The 15,482-nt window shown below is 44.8% G+C and overlaps 1 protein-coding gene across 1 annotated transcript in view; it reads right to left on the bottom strand.

Moving 5' to 3' along the window:
• The window catches only part of PLEKHM3 (pleckstrin homology domain containing M3), a 76,008-nt gene extending 70,948 nt beyond the window's left edge, over positions 1-5,060 (bottom strand). Inside the window, exon 1 of the mRNA XM_050900449.1 lies at positions 4,442-5,060. Coding sequence (XP_050756406.1) covers positions 4,442-5,045 — 604 coding nt within the window. The 5' untranslated portion in view covers positions 5,046-5,060. The remainder of the gene's footprint in view (positions 1-4,441) is intronic.
• Positions 5,061-15,482: the final 10,422 nt, after the last annotated feature.

Here is a 15,482-nt window from a genome sequence, read left to right as displayed (position 1 = left end):
TACAAGAGCTATATGAAGAGGGGCCCAAGCCTCTCTTGAAACATCCCCTGCACAAACTCTGAGTACCAGATCATACCTTCAAAGTGTCCCAAATGACGGCTAGGCTCCCAGCCAGATAAAAAACAATGTGAAGAGAGTGGGGGAAAAAAAGGGGTTTTTTTAAACCAGTCAGTCAAAAGGAGGTGGTGAAATCCTGGCCTCGATCAGACACAGCAGAATTTGGGCCTGTTGGCCAGTTTTAAGGCAGTCACCTTTCTCTGATATGTCTCTTTTGCCACGCCACAGTGCTGCAAACACACTGTAGGCTCAGCTTCCTGACAGAACATACTGCCAAAAATCAATGGGTCTGGCTGAGTACCTCCATAGCTGTTTGTTGGAGAGGGGCACAAGGCGCCAGCCTTCTGCAGTAAGGACAGTTTGTCAGTGTGGGGGTGCTCAGCACAATGACAGCTCTGGAGTTCCCCAAGCTCGCAGGCATGGCAGGCAAACAAAACAGCTACCTGGGAAAAGTACTATAGCACCCACACTCTCGGGAATGGCTGCGTCTGAATGAAAACATCCACATGACTATCAAAGAAACTGCTCACACATTGTGTTTTAATGATCTAAGCAAGCTTTCGCTGGATACTACAGAAGCAGCATTCTCCCTTTGTTTGCCAGGCCACATGCCCAGAAATACAAGAGCCTGTCTTGAATTTGCTTACAACTTCCGTCTCTGCTAGCTCCACTTACCGCTTGACACTGCTCCGTAGCACAAACAGTGTTCACTTCTAGCACAGTAGCTGTTTTGCCAGCAGGCCTAAAGAGATACTGCCCCAAAAGGCACAGCTTCTTTTCAGATCCTTTTCTTTCACAGCACATGGAAAGGATCCAGTTTCATTCTATTCGTATTATAAAAAAGCAAGCAGCAGGAACAGATAAGCTCATAGTAATAAATATACTATGAAGATAAGGAAAAAAAAATTGTGAAGAGTTAATCTATGCAGCAACTCGACCAGCCTCGAGGACTGGGAGACCTCTGCAGGCTCCAGAGGGAAGTCCTTTACCGCAACGAGGACCGACAGGAGTGGCTCAAGTTGCTCTCATATGCATTCGTTTAATCTGTATTAAAGCCCTGGAAAGGGATGTCTCCACAGGCTGTGGCCGCTATGACCCCTTCAACCACTGCAGCAGCTTTTAGCCAACCTTAAAACACATTTTTCGGTCTCTGGTGGAGAATAATTACCAGTCCCAGATACACATATCTGCGACACCTACTTTCTTGCTTTTGCTCTTCTCTTTTCAGCTCAGCTCACAGTAGCAGAAAAGTCTATGGCAGGCTCTCTTGTAAACACAGAAGGAAGAAATACCATGGCTACCTTCTAAAACCTGCAGAGCAGCTGAACAGAACAGGTTAAGGAAACAGGTTAAAAGAGTGCATTTTCAGAGCACACAATTTCTCCTTCCTCAAAGAAGGTACCCCTGCCTTCAAACATTCCATGCAGAAAGGCTCTTGGAGGGTACACAGCAGGCACTGACAAATGCCTTGCACCTTTGCAAAAAGCAATAGAAAAAGTGTGGGCTGAGCACCTTAGAGGTACTGACCGCTGCTGGGCTACAGGTGAGTACTGGGAGAGGTTCTTCAGCCACTCTTACTAATCCATTTCCTTCCCTTGCTTGGTTCACCTCCGAGATCCCAGAACTTGACCATACTGAGTCTCTTCTGTAAAAAGCCATTTTGAAGAGACCTATGCTTCTGGCAGCACTGAGCATAGCAATGGGACTTGTTCCCGGTACCATAGAGAAACTGGAACAGATGGGCTATAAGGTACCTGGCACTATTGCAGACAGTCTAAAAACAAGAGTTTTCTTCATGGAGATCTGTCAATTTCTGTTTTTCTTAAGAGTGCTAATATTGCTATACTTCACAAAACTACAGATGCGAGGTCTTCACAGTTATAACTCGCAACTACAAACTGTTTAACATGAAATCATAACGATAAAGCGTATATCACACTCTAACACAGTTTGTTCACTTTTTCTGTATGGAGAAAAACTTCAATGGATTAACTGCATTTAAACAGTATAAGTACCTGCTGAGGGGCTGGGAAGAGTACAACTGAACTCCAGTGCTACTACCAAAGTGGCACGCCTTGGGCACACACTGCGATGAGGTGACTGAATCCTGGACACAATCAAGCTTAAGGAATCCCGCAGTTAGATCCACCTGTACACAGAGCGCTTTTCTTTTCTCCTCCTCTCATGGTTTCATCACAGAAGGTTTTCCATCCAGCTGTTCTAGACACTGGTTTGAAGTCCTGCTATAGACTTGACTCTGGATACAGCAAGGCCCTTTTAGGGCTTCCAGAGGGTTGATGCATCTCCCTGGGGCCTGTCGTCTCTAAGCAAAGTGGACTGGAACAGCTGAAGTGGGAGCCACAGTCAAAGGAGGACAACACTGCAGACAGCCCAGCTTCTGAAAGCACAGAGACTCTCACCCAGGAGAGGGGAGAGACTGCAGTATGCAGACCCTGACTTTGGAAGCAATGGCATCCCAGCACTGCAGTTCCTAATAAAATTTGTTTGCCAGAAGGGGATCGTTTCCATTTTTCATTTTGCTTCCTTTTATGAACAGTTGCATCACACTGTCTTGCATCTGTGTGTAAGGGAGAGGGGAATGTAATTTGCTTCACCCTAGACAGAGGTGCAATCCATTAGGGTGCACCCCAACATACTCTTGCAGTTGCCTGAGCCCTGGACTGACAGAAGGGAGACCAGTTCGGCCTCGGACTCTGCTGCTCAGCACCAGCTGGATTGGCGACTTGCTTCTTGCAGGTTGGGGATCCAGTGGCAGTTTGAAACGGCTCTCATTGAGTGAGTAAATGAACAGGTCTTTAAATGCAGAATAGCTTAGGTATTTCTTATTATAAACAGTATAACTTACAGAACCCCCTTCTTTTTCTGAGGGCTGCGCGGGGAAATTGGGCCAAAAAGATTAAGCTTAAAACACTATCGGGGACATGTATTGACCTTTAATGGCTAGATTTTAATGGTGTTTCTGTGGGCATATAAAGGTGTTACGTGTTAAATTAAACCCATGAGACGCCCAGGATACAGCTGACAAAAACCGAGAGCTCTGTCTCCAGGCTCCTAGGTGCATTCCTGTTCTGCATCTCTTCCACAGGAAGGACACAGAACAGAGACCCTACTCTACGGGAAGCAATATATTTCCCTAAACAAAAATAACAGCACGTATACTTGCCTTTGTCAACCAAGAGCACCCTTCTTTGGGATACAGCAACTGTGTCACAATATAACACAAAAACCTACAGGTTTCTGTATGTATATATACATACATATATATTCCTACGTATTATATACTATTATATACATTTATATTTATATATGCACACATCCACAAACACAAACATTTAGGCACCCGCTTTTCATGCTCCAAAATGGCTGACTTGTCTGGAAAACCTAACCCAAAAGCCCTGTTTTAACCCTAAACAGACTATCTATTCGTAACTGGAGTCATTCCACCATACGCGTACGCGCACGCTTTCACAAGCCTTTGATTTTTAAATTCCTTTGTTAAGTCCTGCCTTTATTTAGATTATAAAATCTTTGTGGCACTAGCTGCTTTTCTTTTCCATAAGTGCCCAGTCCACTTCTGGCATCTACAAAATAAATCATGGAGATGGAGATACTGGGTCAGTGTTTCCAAAGCCCTGAGCACAACCTCTTCCAGTGCAGTGCTTGAGAAAGGAAAAGGAAAAAATATCACTTGCTGAAACACCGCTTCATATGGCTCACTGGAGACGCCTGCCTCAATCTGATAAGACGACCTCCTGTATCCCATACAAAGCTGGCAGAGATGCCTTCGTATTGACAAACTCAAACTGTATGCTTGAGTTTTTGTTAATTGTTTATGGACTGAGTAGCCAGCATTTCTTAAAGAAACAGAGCACAGATCTCAGGCCTCACAGTAAAGCTTTGTATGCTCTCTTTTTAATGGCCGCTCTTTAACTTTTATGAAAAGTACCTTTGTTTGGATTTGCCATTCTCCCAATAGCTTTAGCATTCAACTTTTTTTAGTTTGGGAAAATCAGGTAAGGAAATTATCAGAAATATATAACAAATAAATTATTTTTTCTGAGTCAAACTGAACAAAATAGGAGCAAATAGTAAAACAAGCTTAGTTTTTCAAACCATGAAAGGAACAGAAGTCAACATTGGTTTAAAAACTGATCCTTAGCAGGCAAACAGACAGAGCTGTATCAAAGACAACAGAGCTGTGCTGATTTCTGTCCTCTTAAGAGCTACCTCACAGTTGTTTTTTGGGGGTATTTTTTGTTTGTTTTTTTTTTTTTTAAACATGCAGCTCCTCTTTCAAGATAAATATAAAAAACAAATAGGAAAGTCCTCATATCAACAGAGACAATAAAGCACCAGCACAAACCTGTGTTTCCTTGGATGTCCTCTCCATTCGTTAATGCCAGGTAAGAGAGCAGAGCACAGTTATTGTCCTGACCAGGCGCAGGTGGCTGCTGCAGGGAGGTGCCCGTGAAGACCACTCCCCAGTTTACATGGCTGATATCGGAGCGTGATCTGTTGTGTCCTGGCTTGAATGTGGAGGCTTCCTCATTCTGCACCAGGATGTCATTCACCGAGCGAGGCCTGTCTCTCCTCCGTTGGCAGATATTGAAGATGTTAAAAGCTGCGGTCTCCCCTTCCCCTACCCAAGCAAGGCTGTCAGCAGCCGTTCCCCTCTGCACCACACGCTGGTCTTTGGCAGGGAATGCTGTCTGAGCTTTGGTTTCCAAGAGGCCATTTTTGCAGTGATCCCAGATGAGGCTACTTTTGGCTAAGGAGGCGACGTTCCTCAGATTCCTGCTCTCTGTTATCTGATTAAATACCTCGTGCCCAACCAGTTCGGGGACCTCCTGTACACCGTACACCTCAGAGGGCTGCACAATCTTTTCAAGCTTAGTATCAAAACTATTGAAAAAGTCTTCAGTCACTTCCAAGGCAGGGCTAATGTCATCAACTTCAAGAGCCTCCATATCCTGTGCTGCCGGTGGGCCCGAGGTGTCACGATGCGTTAAGAAGATACCACATCAATATCCAGCGAAAGAGCTGCTTCACATCTGTCCTTGGCACACCATTAACTCAGAGGTGGTGGGGCAAGTACATTCACCAACCACAATCATTAGTGGTAGAAAGGAACCAAATCAACCCGTCTTCAGATGGGAGACTTAACATCCACTGATCCAGTGGGCTACAGTCTCTCTATGAAATAAGCTCATAGTGATGGAGAGTACCTGTAAAGCAAAGCAAAACATCACGTCAGTAAGGGCCTTTTCCCAGATAAATATGCTTAATCACATCACTCCTTTCACAGTCACAGTCCTCTTGATTTTACTTTCTCCTTCATTTGGCACCAACATTATTGTGTAGGAAGAACCCCTTTGGGGTTTCTGTTGTTCACTGTGTGTGAACTCTGTGTATTATCACTTCTTGAACTGGAACCTGCAGAGAGCAGGATGGGGCACCAGATAAAGGGGAACCAAAGTGATGCCATTTATTAACCAAGCTTTAGAAAGCTGCACTGAGAGGCGGTACTGACTAACATCACAAATGCAGCCACCTAGGGAATGCTTAGTACAGGTTCCCATGGGGCTGTAAGAAAAAGTTGAGAAACGAAGGGTTAGTAAAATAGGCCAACCAGCCTCAAATAGTTTGCCTTTTTCTCCCAGATTGCTTGCACTCCCAATTTTAGGAGACCAACATGAGTTTTACAGCAGCTACTTTGCCTACTTGTCTGCATAAACAGAACTGTGATACTTGCCTAAAAAAAAAAATTTAAAAAAAAAAATCAATGCTATTAGGCTGCTGCAGAGCACTGCACATAGAATTTCTCTCTAGAATATCACTGGGAACCTAAGTGAAACCATGTGGCAACCTAAGCCACAATGCATCCTACCAGCAAAATAAAATATACCATATCCTGCACTGTCACAAATCTGCAGATCTTTACTTCCAAGCTGTTGACTCACTGGGCAAAACGTAAGAATAGCAAAGGGCTTTAAGGCTAGAACTATTGAAGAGCTGTATTGACCGACCTGAGCTCACACCTGTGAGGAGGAAGGAAGGGGAGTTTCTATTCCCTGTGGTGCAATAAAGAGGTGTCTCATTGCTGACTTCCGTTGCACCAAGCCTGCTGCCTTCTAACCTCTCCCTCATGAAGCTCCATCCACATTGCTGCCATGGTTGAGGGAAGTGCACAGTAGATATGTTTAAATTGGGGAAATCAGTCAAATGTGTGCAACTTCTTGGGACCTGGAGACCGGGCATTTGTGCTAGCGGGAGAACAGCTCTCACAGCTGCTAGGAGACATTACAGTACCTAGAGCCTGTACATCACAACAGCCCAAAGTCAGAGATCTACAGCCCAGTTTTGATCACATCAGCTCAAGTCCTAGAAGCAGCAAAGCTGCATTAGCTCAGAGCTCTGCCTAGATTAATACACTCTTAACAGAACTAATTAGCTGGGCAGGGATGATAATTAGCAGCTCATTAGCTTGTGAATGCTGCTGAAGTGCTACCAGGATCCATGAAGATTTACACTTAGCAGGAAAAAACAGCTATTAAACAGCATCAAACACAGATAATACTTCTATTTAAGGTTCTTTTTTTAATCTAAAACAGTCTATTTGCCTAACTTCTATTAGCAAAGTCGTTTAAATAGGCACCCCTTCCTATAAAAAGCCAGAGGGAGGAAGGAGGCCAGCAGCCCCCCAAGAAGGGGGCACAAAATCCTGTAGCACAAACCAACCCGCTCTGCAATCACCCGCTGGCTTCCTCCCATCCCTGCTTCATTTGTGGCCAGCCATGACACAGTTGTGTTCGAAAGCAGCAGCTCACCCTCCCACCTAACAGATCAGCAGTTCAGATCATGATCTCTGCAAACACACCCCAAGTAAGTAACTTTCAAAAGCAATAAATAATGACACACATAACACTGGAAACTTCAAGCCTTTACACTCAATCTTCCTCCCCTTATCTCTTTGCAAGGATTCACTTCACTGGTCTCACAGTGAACCAGGACTAGAATCAGCTTCAACAAGTAAACGTAGAGTAAGACACTGAAGGTAGAGCCAGAACCACAACCAGAGGGCTGAACAAAACAGATCTGGAGTGGTTTCAAATCAGAACAGTATGGGAACAGACTCTCTGCAAAGCTGTGCAACTGTGCCAGTTGATGGCAGTGGGAAATAAAGTCATCCTGGGCACATCACCATTGTCAGCTTAATGCAGCATGGAGTTCACTCTTGAAGCTCATTCCTGCCAGCAACCCTAGAACAGTGTTCTGCTCCCTGGTACCTTAGAGCTTGGGAGCTCCAGGAACAGGCTAAGGGACATGATGTGGTGCAACCTGTCCACTTATTCTACATCTTCCTATGGCATGTCTTTAAAGCAAGAATGATATTTTGAAGTTGCAAAACTGCAACAGACATTCACTTGAACAAAACCAGCACTACATAATCATACGCCAACAGTGAAAGCTACAGGCTGGCACATTCAAAGATGCTGCTTCACAGGGGCTGGCAGAGAACACAGCCTTGCTCTCACTCAAGGGACTGGAGCAGCAATCACTCCAGAAGGGCTTGTGACATGCCACTGAAGCATTTCAGTGGTAGCAGATGCAATGTTGCTCTGTTCTTTGTTTTAAATCATGAGGAAAGGTGGAAAGCAAGGGGAAAAAATTGACACTTACATTTAACAGGTTCATTTTTAAATGCTGGAGGCTTCATGTGGCTGCACGTTTCTCTGGATCCTGTGAGACTGTAGCTATCCAGTGTCACGCAGCCAAGTGTGGTGATGCCGCACTACAAACTGACCTCATATCCAGTAAGATGCTGAATCACAAGGTCATGAGAAGATGACAGGCCCCTGCATCACACAGTTCACAAATTGCAGCACTCATACCTTCCAAACTAGTCTGTTTGCCCTGCTCAATAAAGGTGTGAATGGTGACCTCAATGGTGGCAGGCTCATGCCTTCCTACACCGCCAAGAACCTCCTTACATCAAAGAAAGAGTTGTGCCAGTAATTCCCACTAGTGCTGGGATTCTGCAATCACATATCCTCCATAAACACAATTTGGCATTTTCTGACAGTGGCACTCAACAAAAATTTAATTCAGACTTCTGCACGAATTTGGTGCCAAATGAAAGCAAACTTTGATATGGCAGTAAACAGCTCCATCAGAATCTCCTCCAGGAGGGAAAGCAGTGGAAATCACTTCCTTCACATGAAGGGGAAAAAAAGGCAAGCAATAGGATAGGATGAACTCCTTTTAAATTACTATAAAATGTATTGCCTTATGTGTTGTTTATTGGAAACACCTGAAATTTTCCAAAGACATTCAGCCTAAGGCAGTGAATAGGAGAGGAAGAGAGAAGCATCAGCCCAAACTATTAAAGACTGCAAAAGCTATAGGCAACTGTAAGCAGGGACTTGCTATGGGAAGCAGAATCCTAACAGCTCATCCAGGCCCTCTGGAACTAGCTGTACTGAAAAAAAGGTGGAGGAACATGGTGCATTGTACTTAGCAAAAACTGCTGGACACAGGGATTGCAGCAGCTGAAAAATATGCTTTTCTGTATGTCTGTCTAGCGCAGATACAGCTTTCATCCATGAACGTGCAGCAGTCAGATAATTAATGTGCACTTGCAACATGAGTAAAGTCTTTACTATCACAAGTTTATAGTGGCCACATTACTCATATGGCTGACGTAAACAGCAAGGATTGCTGGTCATGCCACGTGAGACACGGAAGTTCAGTTTAGTCAAGATTACTTCCCTTAGAGAAGCCACAAGGACTTAACCTCGGTGACAGCACAGTTTGCCAGCAGAGAAAAATCATGGAAGACAAATGCCAAGGAATGTACACTAGACGAGATCATTTAACTTTCTGATGTGCTTTTCCGGATCCCCACGGGTCAGGGAAAATACCCAGGCATTGCATGGCAAAAATTAAAAGGCATGGAAAAGGCAAGAGTAGAAAGCAATCTTGCAGATGGTACACACCACCACAACAGGCACTCACTGTGTACCCCCAGCTTACACATTATGTTCAGGACTGTTCATTCTAGCTCAGGCAGGAGAGAAAGCTAGAGCCAGCATGTGCTTAGGAATCAGTGACTGAAGAGATCCATTTAGCCCACCAATCTATCCAAAAAGTATCTATAAAAGAAGCACCTTTCAGTTTGGTTTCCTAAGGAAACAGGGTTTGTGCCACCATCCTGCCTATTTGCCTGTTATGCTCCTACTGTCTCTTTCTTTTGAACTGTACAGGTAACTTCAACTAGATGTGACAAAGCAGTAGTGTCCTTAAAGATGAAGTTCTTGAACTGCTGTTCAACACTGGATAGGAAACAGGCCCAAACTCACGCTCCTGCTAAGGGAGGAGCAGGCAAAACTCGGTCCCTTATCCTTTCTGGGAGGCCAGTGCCACCACATTGGTCTCTCCAAATTAGCCACAGCACAAGTGGTTAGTGTGAGATGGATCTGAAAACACTGGGAGGCAGAGGGGGAAAGCAGGAATGAGGAATAGGAGGCATCACACAACCTGATAAGCAGTCTTGTCAGTTTTGGTGGTCACAGGACCTCCTCTTCAGTACACAGGTAATAGAGATGTATAAAACAATGAACGATACACAACAGATAAATAGGGATTTCCCCTTTTCTCTTGTATTTGGAGAGAGAAGTAGAAAGGAACAATCAATGATGTTCACAAGCAACGTGTTCAGGAGGAAATGCATAAATGAGAAGAGCTCTCAGCCAGCAAAAGACAGCAAAAGGCAGGTAATAATGTTAAAAGTCCCCCATGTCTCGTTGACTCCTAACGACTCTTAGGCTCAAATTCCTGGCAAAGATTTGGGTGTTTCTGAGAATTTTATCTCAAGAGCACAAGAGGAGTTTTACAAGTTACCTGTATGCAAATAGAGAGCAGGGGTGCCTCAGCCACCGGAGAGCTTGCCCTATCCCCTTCTCAGCAGCCTGGAACCTGCTGTGGGAACCAGCTCTGCTTATTTTGCGCTGCATTGCAACTGTGGGCTGAAACTCCAATGCCAACAAGGAAAACAGAAAGAGACGTTCTTTCAAATGGGTAACAGTTTGGTAGCAGAGCAAATTCAAGCGGCCTCAGGGACCTTTGTTTCTGTTATGTTGCAGGCCTAGACCACTACAGTCCAGTTTATTGGCTGTGACAAGCCTGGTCTTACCAACAGGTCATCTGAAGAAAAGATGGATGTACAGCCTCTTTGAACACAATCCACTGGGGCTGGAGCAGCTAGTACCTAATGAGCTTTTCTGCCTGTCAGTCTGAGTAACCTCAGCCTGTGACCTGAACATCTTCCAGTGGCACCTTGAACAATCACAGCCTACAGGTTTTGCTGCTACAAGGATTTCTGACTAGCTCTGTGGGTCACATCAGCCAAGTACTGCCCAGAATCTAAATGGGACGCGCTTAGGTCAATGACAGACCCTGAAAACCAGGCTCTGCTGTGCAGAATCCCTGAAAAAAGCTATGAAGCTGAAGAATTAGGTGCTACCTCTTAGTTAAGAAGTTGAGCTGTATTTGTCAGGCGGGCACATCTGAATGGGTAGAGAGAGAATGAGGATGCACAGATGGCTGACTCACACACAAAGTCTTCACCATTGCCTATGCACTTCTGTACATCACTGGCACAGAATGCTTGTAGAAAAAGTTGGAAGAACTGACAATGGCAGCACAACACAAGGTACTGTGGAGTCCCGACTTTCCAGCATCCCCCTGCTGTAACTAGATGGCAGATGATGCTTTATTTATTTATGGTATAGCAAGGCCTACTCAGCAAACATTCTCCATCTTGTTCTGACCAGAAGCTCTTTCAACGCATGATGGCATCTAGGTCTCTCTCCCAGCCAGAAGCCCTCTCTCCCTTAGCTGTACAGGAAGCATAGTATCATAGCTGCTGTGGTTAAAGCCTCAGCATACAACGTTCTCAGTCAGATCCATTGTACTGTGTGCCATCCATATGTAACCAAAGAGCAGTCCTGGTTCAAAACACTTATACTCCTAGCAGTTATGAATCCCATGCATACAGTGGCCAGTTCTCTGAGCAGCGTTTGAAAGCTGCACTCCTGCTTGCCTCTCATACCCAATTTGGAGAGGCAACTGATAACTAGGAATTTCATGAGGGACGACTGCAGGGAGCAAGCGTCTGCTGGGACACTGTCCCTGCGCACGCTATCACATATCCTTGTATCCTGGCTGTATTTTGTTCCCTTGGCACAAGGCAAGCCTTCTCCCCAAGTGATTCCAAAACCCCAGGTGACCTACTGCTGTGTACACCGAGTGAGCAACACAGCACACAAGCTTGTTAGATTCATCATTTAAATGTCTGGATGAACTTTACAGTGCCTCACAAAGAGATAAAACTACAAGAAACTTTTCATATGGAACAGGGGATCACAGTTTCAAAGAGGTTGCCATACAATAGTCAATGGTTGGTTCAACATGGCCTAGATAATTGTCTTTAGATCACATTTTTAAAGCCCCTCTTCAAAAGCCTCTTTCCCCAACACACAACTGAGAAAGTAATTGCTTAAAATTTTCAGACGATCCCAATTTTAAAGCGTCTCACATAAATACCTTCTGACTGATATTCCAGCACAAAACCACTGACAAAATTCAGGAAAAGCTCACAAAAACTGGGGAAAGAGGCTCTCTGGACAGGAATGCTTGGCTATAGGGCCAGGCGCTAGAGAGGATAACTGTGAATGTAAGCATAACCATCTCCTTGTTGCAAACCCACCTGTTTGCTACAGTCTCATTGCCCTTAAGGATGAAATTGACTGCGAACATTTATCAGTGAAGAAGAGGTCCCACATCCTGTCTGCTAGACCCAGGGAGGGGCAAAGAGCAGGAACAGCTGCAATTAACTCGGTGCCTAATCGCAGTCAAGCTAAAAAGACAGCAGTAATCTCTTCCACACTACAGAAAACAAAACAAAAAAAACAACCAAGAAGAGATGAAACGAAGAAAGAGGTGAAACCAGGGAGGAAGAAGAATGCCATATTCTGTGAGGGGAAGCAGACCCTTAGCGAGGATACATGAGTCTCGCTCTGTGAAGCATAGATTTTTCCCCAGCTGCTCATCTGACCCAGTGCCTTTAACAAGGAAGCTCCCCAGGCATCCTCCCTGCGTGGGGAACTAACACATCACAGCTGCAGAACAGCTCATCCAGTGATGAGCACACAGTAATGAATAATAAACAGTGCTTATAGTATACATTATCTTTTAATTTTAACTGCACTTCGTAAACAGTAATTAAAATGCAAGAAACTCTAAGCTGAAAAGCCCACAACAGCCTGCTGCACCAGAACAAAGTGGGTCCAGAGGGTGAGTAGGACCCAGCAGTGGAGGAAGATGGACCACAGAAAGCTTTTCTTTTCCAGAGACTGACTGCTATACAGCTCTCCCAAGATCTTTATCACTGACTCCTTTGCCTTGCAGCCATCTGACACACATCCCCCCCGGCTGGGGAGCACCACCGAGTGTAATGAGGGGCTGTATCACTTCCCATGGATGAGTAACCATTTGAAATGTCAGTAGCTGGACTGGGACTCCAGAAAGGATGAAGGACCCTTGGGAAGGAAAGGAACAGAAAGCAAAGCAGACTGACCGGAGGGGAGTTAGCTGATGGTGACACACAGCCCAGGCTACAGGCCAGCCAAACGCATCAGCATGTGGGCACCTTCATAGGTTACATCAGACTAAAATCCAGACTAGCCCCTTGTGCATCCTGCCTGTTGGGTGGCTGACCTCGCTGGGAAGGATGTCAGGTGTAGGGGAACAGAGGCTCTCCTGAGTCCTAGCACCGGCCCTGTAGATTGTCTGGATGCAAACACCTCAAACCCACACTTCAGGCACAAAATCTATATGGACAAACGGAATGAAGCAGTGCGGTGATTTGGCCTGAGGCACGGATGTGTGGTCTTAAACATATCTGTAGTCTCAAATAACAACCCAAGGGAGGGTGAATGATTTCTATGCTTGGGCTCATTTGCTTTGTATGTACAGGTTTGTCTAAAGTTGTATAACTTGCATTTTACATGCTGCCCTTGACTACAAGAACTCTTGCCTGTTCTGCCAGGCAGACAGACACCACAAAACAGCCTGTTACCTCCTGAGTTCAGCACAAAGAGTACAGAGACTGTCAGGGAACAGGGTATTCCAGAGGGGCGATACAAACCTCCTCCAGGACAAGAGGAAACATGATTGAACTGGACATTCAAGAAACAACAAACAACATGACTCAGTCTAATATTTCTAATTGTACCTGCCACGATGTGCCAGCTTGTCTCCTGCTAGGATGTGGGGGAACTTTATATATGCCAGATGAGATAAAACTTTTTTTTTTTTAAATAAACATTTCTGGTTAATGCAAATGGAAATTTTACAAGTATCTTCCCACTCCACACTTTCTAGAACTACGCTGAAGGGAAAAGACGGACAGCCTTTAAAAGCTTGACTTTTTTTTTTTTTAAAAGAGATCAGCAATTAAGACATTTTCAGTTTGTCCCTGTGAGCCCTGAACAGAAATAAAAGACACATTCCATTCTTGGGGATGTTGCTCCTCCAGGACTCATTTACAGAGGCTGCTGGAAATCAGGCTGCTGAGCTTTCAGCTGTTGTGTGCAGCAATGTCCTGCTGCACCCCAAGGTGGCTGTATTCAAGCAATGAAGGACATACAGAGGGGAGGCTGCCAGATGAAGACATTTATCTCCTTATAGCTAGGACTCAGGACTCAAAAGATACTTTGGGACCTTTCTAGATGAAGCACTAGCTGGTATAAATAGCAATATAATAACTGAATCCTTTACCATCTATGCCAGACTACACAACTAATTTTTACTTAGCTTTGCAGGGTAGTTTTCTTCCTGCACACCAAGCAGGAAGCAATGATCAGGCTCCAGCACAGCCCAGTATAATCCCACAGCTGGAAATAACAGCTGCCATTGCCCCAGAGGCCAGAAGGAGGGTAAGAAACACAGCATCTCCCACAAGAACATGGGAGACGTTTCTTCCCTGAGATCATGGCATAGCCATAAGAAAACACACTTGACATCCAAATCTGTCCAGCACACAGCTTTCTGAGTAGCCCTGATCTGCGACTATAGCCAACTCCTCTCTCTAACCATGGCAGCCAAAGAGCTCAGCTGGGACAGTACAAGCCTTTCTACAGTGAGACCTGGATTTCCCGTAACTATTAGTGGTTGAATGCTGACATTGATGGAAATACAGTCTTTAATAACAAACTCATTTCGAACCTCAAACTAAGCCCTCCTCTTGTCTTTCAAACAGCCAGGACCACAGTGGTTTGGCACATTAATTATCAGGAGAAGAGAGGCAGGGGAAGGAAAGGAAGCAATGATCCAAATAATGCTGAAGTTCAGCAAACTACCACAGCAACCCAAACCCTCAGGTCCTGGCAGCCCTGCCACAACAGCTAACCCCGCAGGCTGGTTGTAACCACACGTACCGCTACAGAGTTGTGTGACTACTCAGCCCAAACGCTTGCTGTTTTCTAAACTGAACTATAACTTTATTACAGAAGATCTTAGCAGAAGCCCAGTAGAAACCTCAAAACATCTGATGAAGTTGAAATATTAACACATGTGACTTCAGTCTGATAAGGTTCTGCAGGAATAATGTATCTAGCTACTGTGGACTGAGAAGATCCTTCATTCCACTATGTAGTGCCCTGTTTCACATTTTAGATTTCTGATTTTTTTTTAATCTCAAATTTAATTCACTAATTTTGGATAAATAAGCCTTGAAAGTGACAAGATGAAAACTACTGTTGCTTAAAGTGTATGGGCATTGGTCCTACTAAGATTCAGATGCTTTCTTACTCTTACATACTGCGACTTTTTGTAGTCACTTAGTGGGATTATGCAGTGCCTAAAACTAGATTTGTCTGTAAATCTTTGCAGGATCAGGGCCATAAGTGCACATTCGCAGAACAGAAAACAGATCAGGAGCAAGTCATGATTCCTTGCACAAACCTAATCTCGAGTTTCTTCCCTTATCTTACCTTGCAATGCCAGTGATCCCAGCATTTCTGCTGATACTCCAGCTAGGACACATTCCCATATAACAGATACTCTCCTGTCGGGCCTTGATTCCAGAAGGTATAATTCCACTGGCTGTGTTTGGGTGCTTGCTCCGTAAAAGAAGCAAATTCTACTGCAATGTAAGAAGACCACGGCATTATGTCATACTCTGGGCTATTAAAATAGAGAGCGATGCCTGCACACTGTGCCTATACATACTAGAGTTTGATTCTACCGACGGGGAGCAGCCCAAATTCCTGCTGAGATCGGGAGCGGCTATGGGTGGAGGAAAACTAAAGCACAGGGCCTTTCTATGCACAGGGGAACGCGTC

This window comes from Gymnogyps californianus, chromosome 7 (assembly GCF_018139145.2).
Source record: "Gymnogyps californianus isolate 813 chromosome 7, ASM1813914v2, whole genome shotgun sequence".
Classification (NCBI taxonomy): domain Eukaryota; kingdom Metazoa; phylum Chordata; class Aves; order Accipitriformes; family Cathartidae; genus Gymnogyps; species Gymnogyps californianus.
The sequence above is the reverse complement of the archived record's forward strand: the minus strand, read 5'-3'. Positions and strand labels throughout refer to the sequence as shown.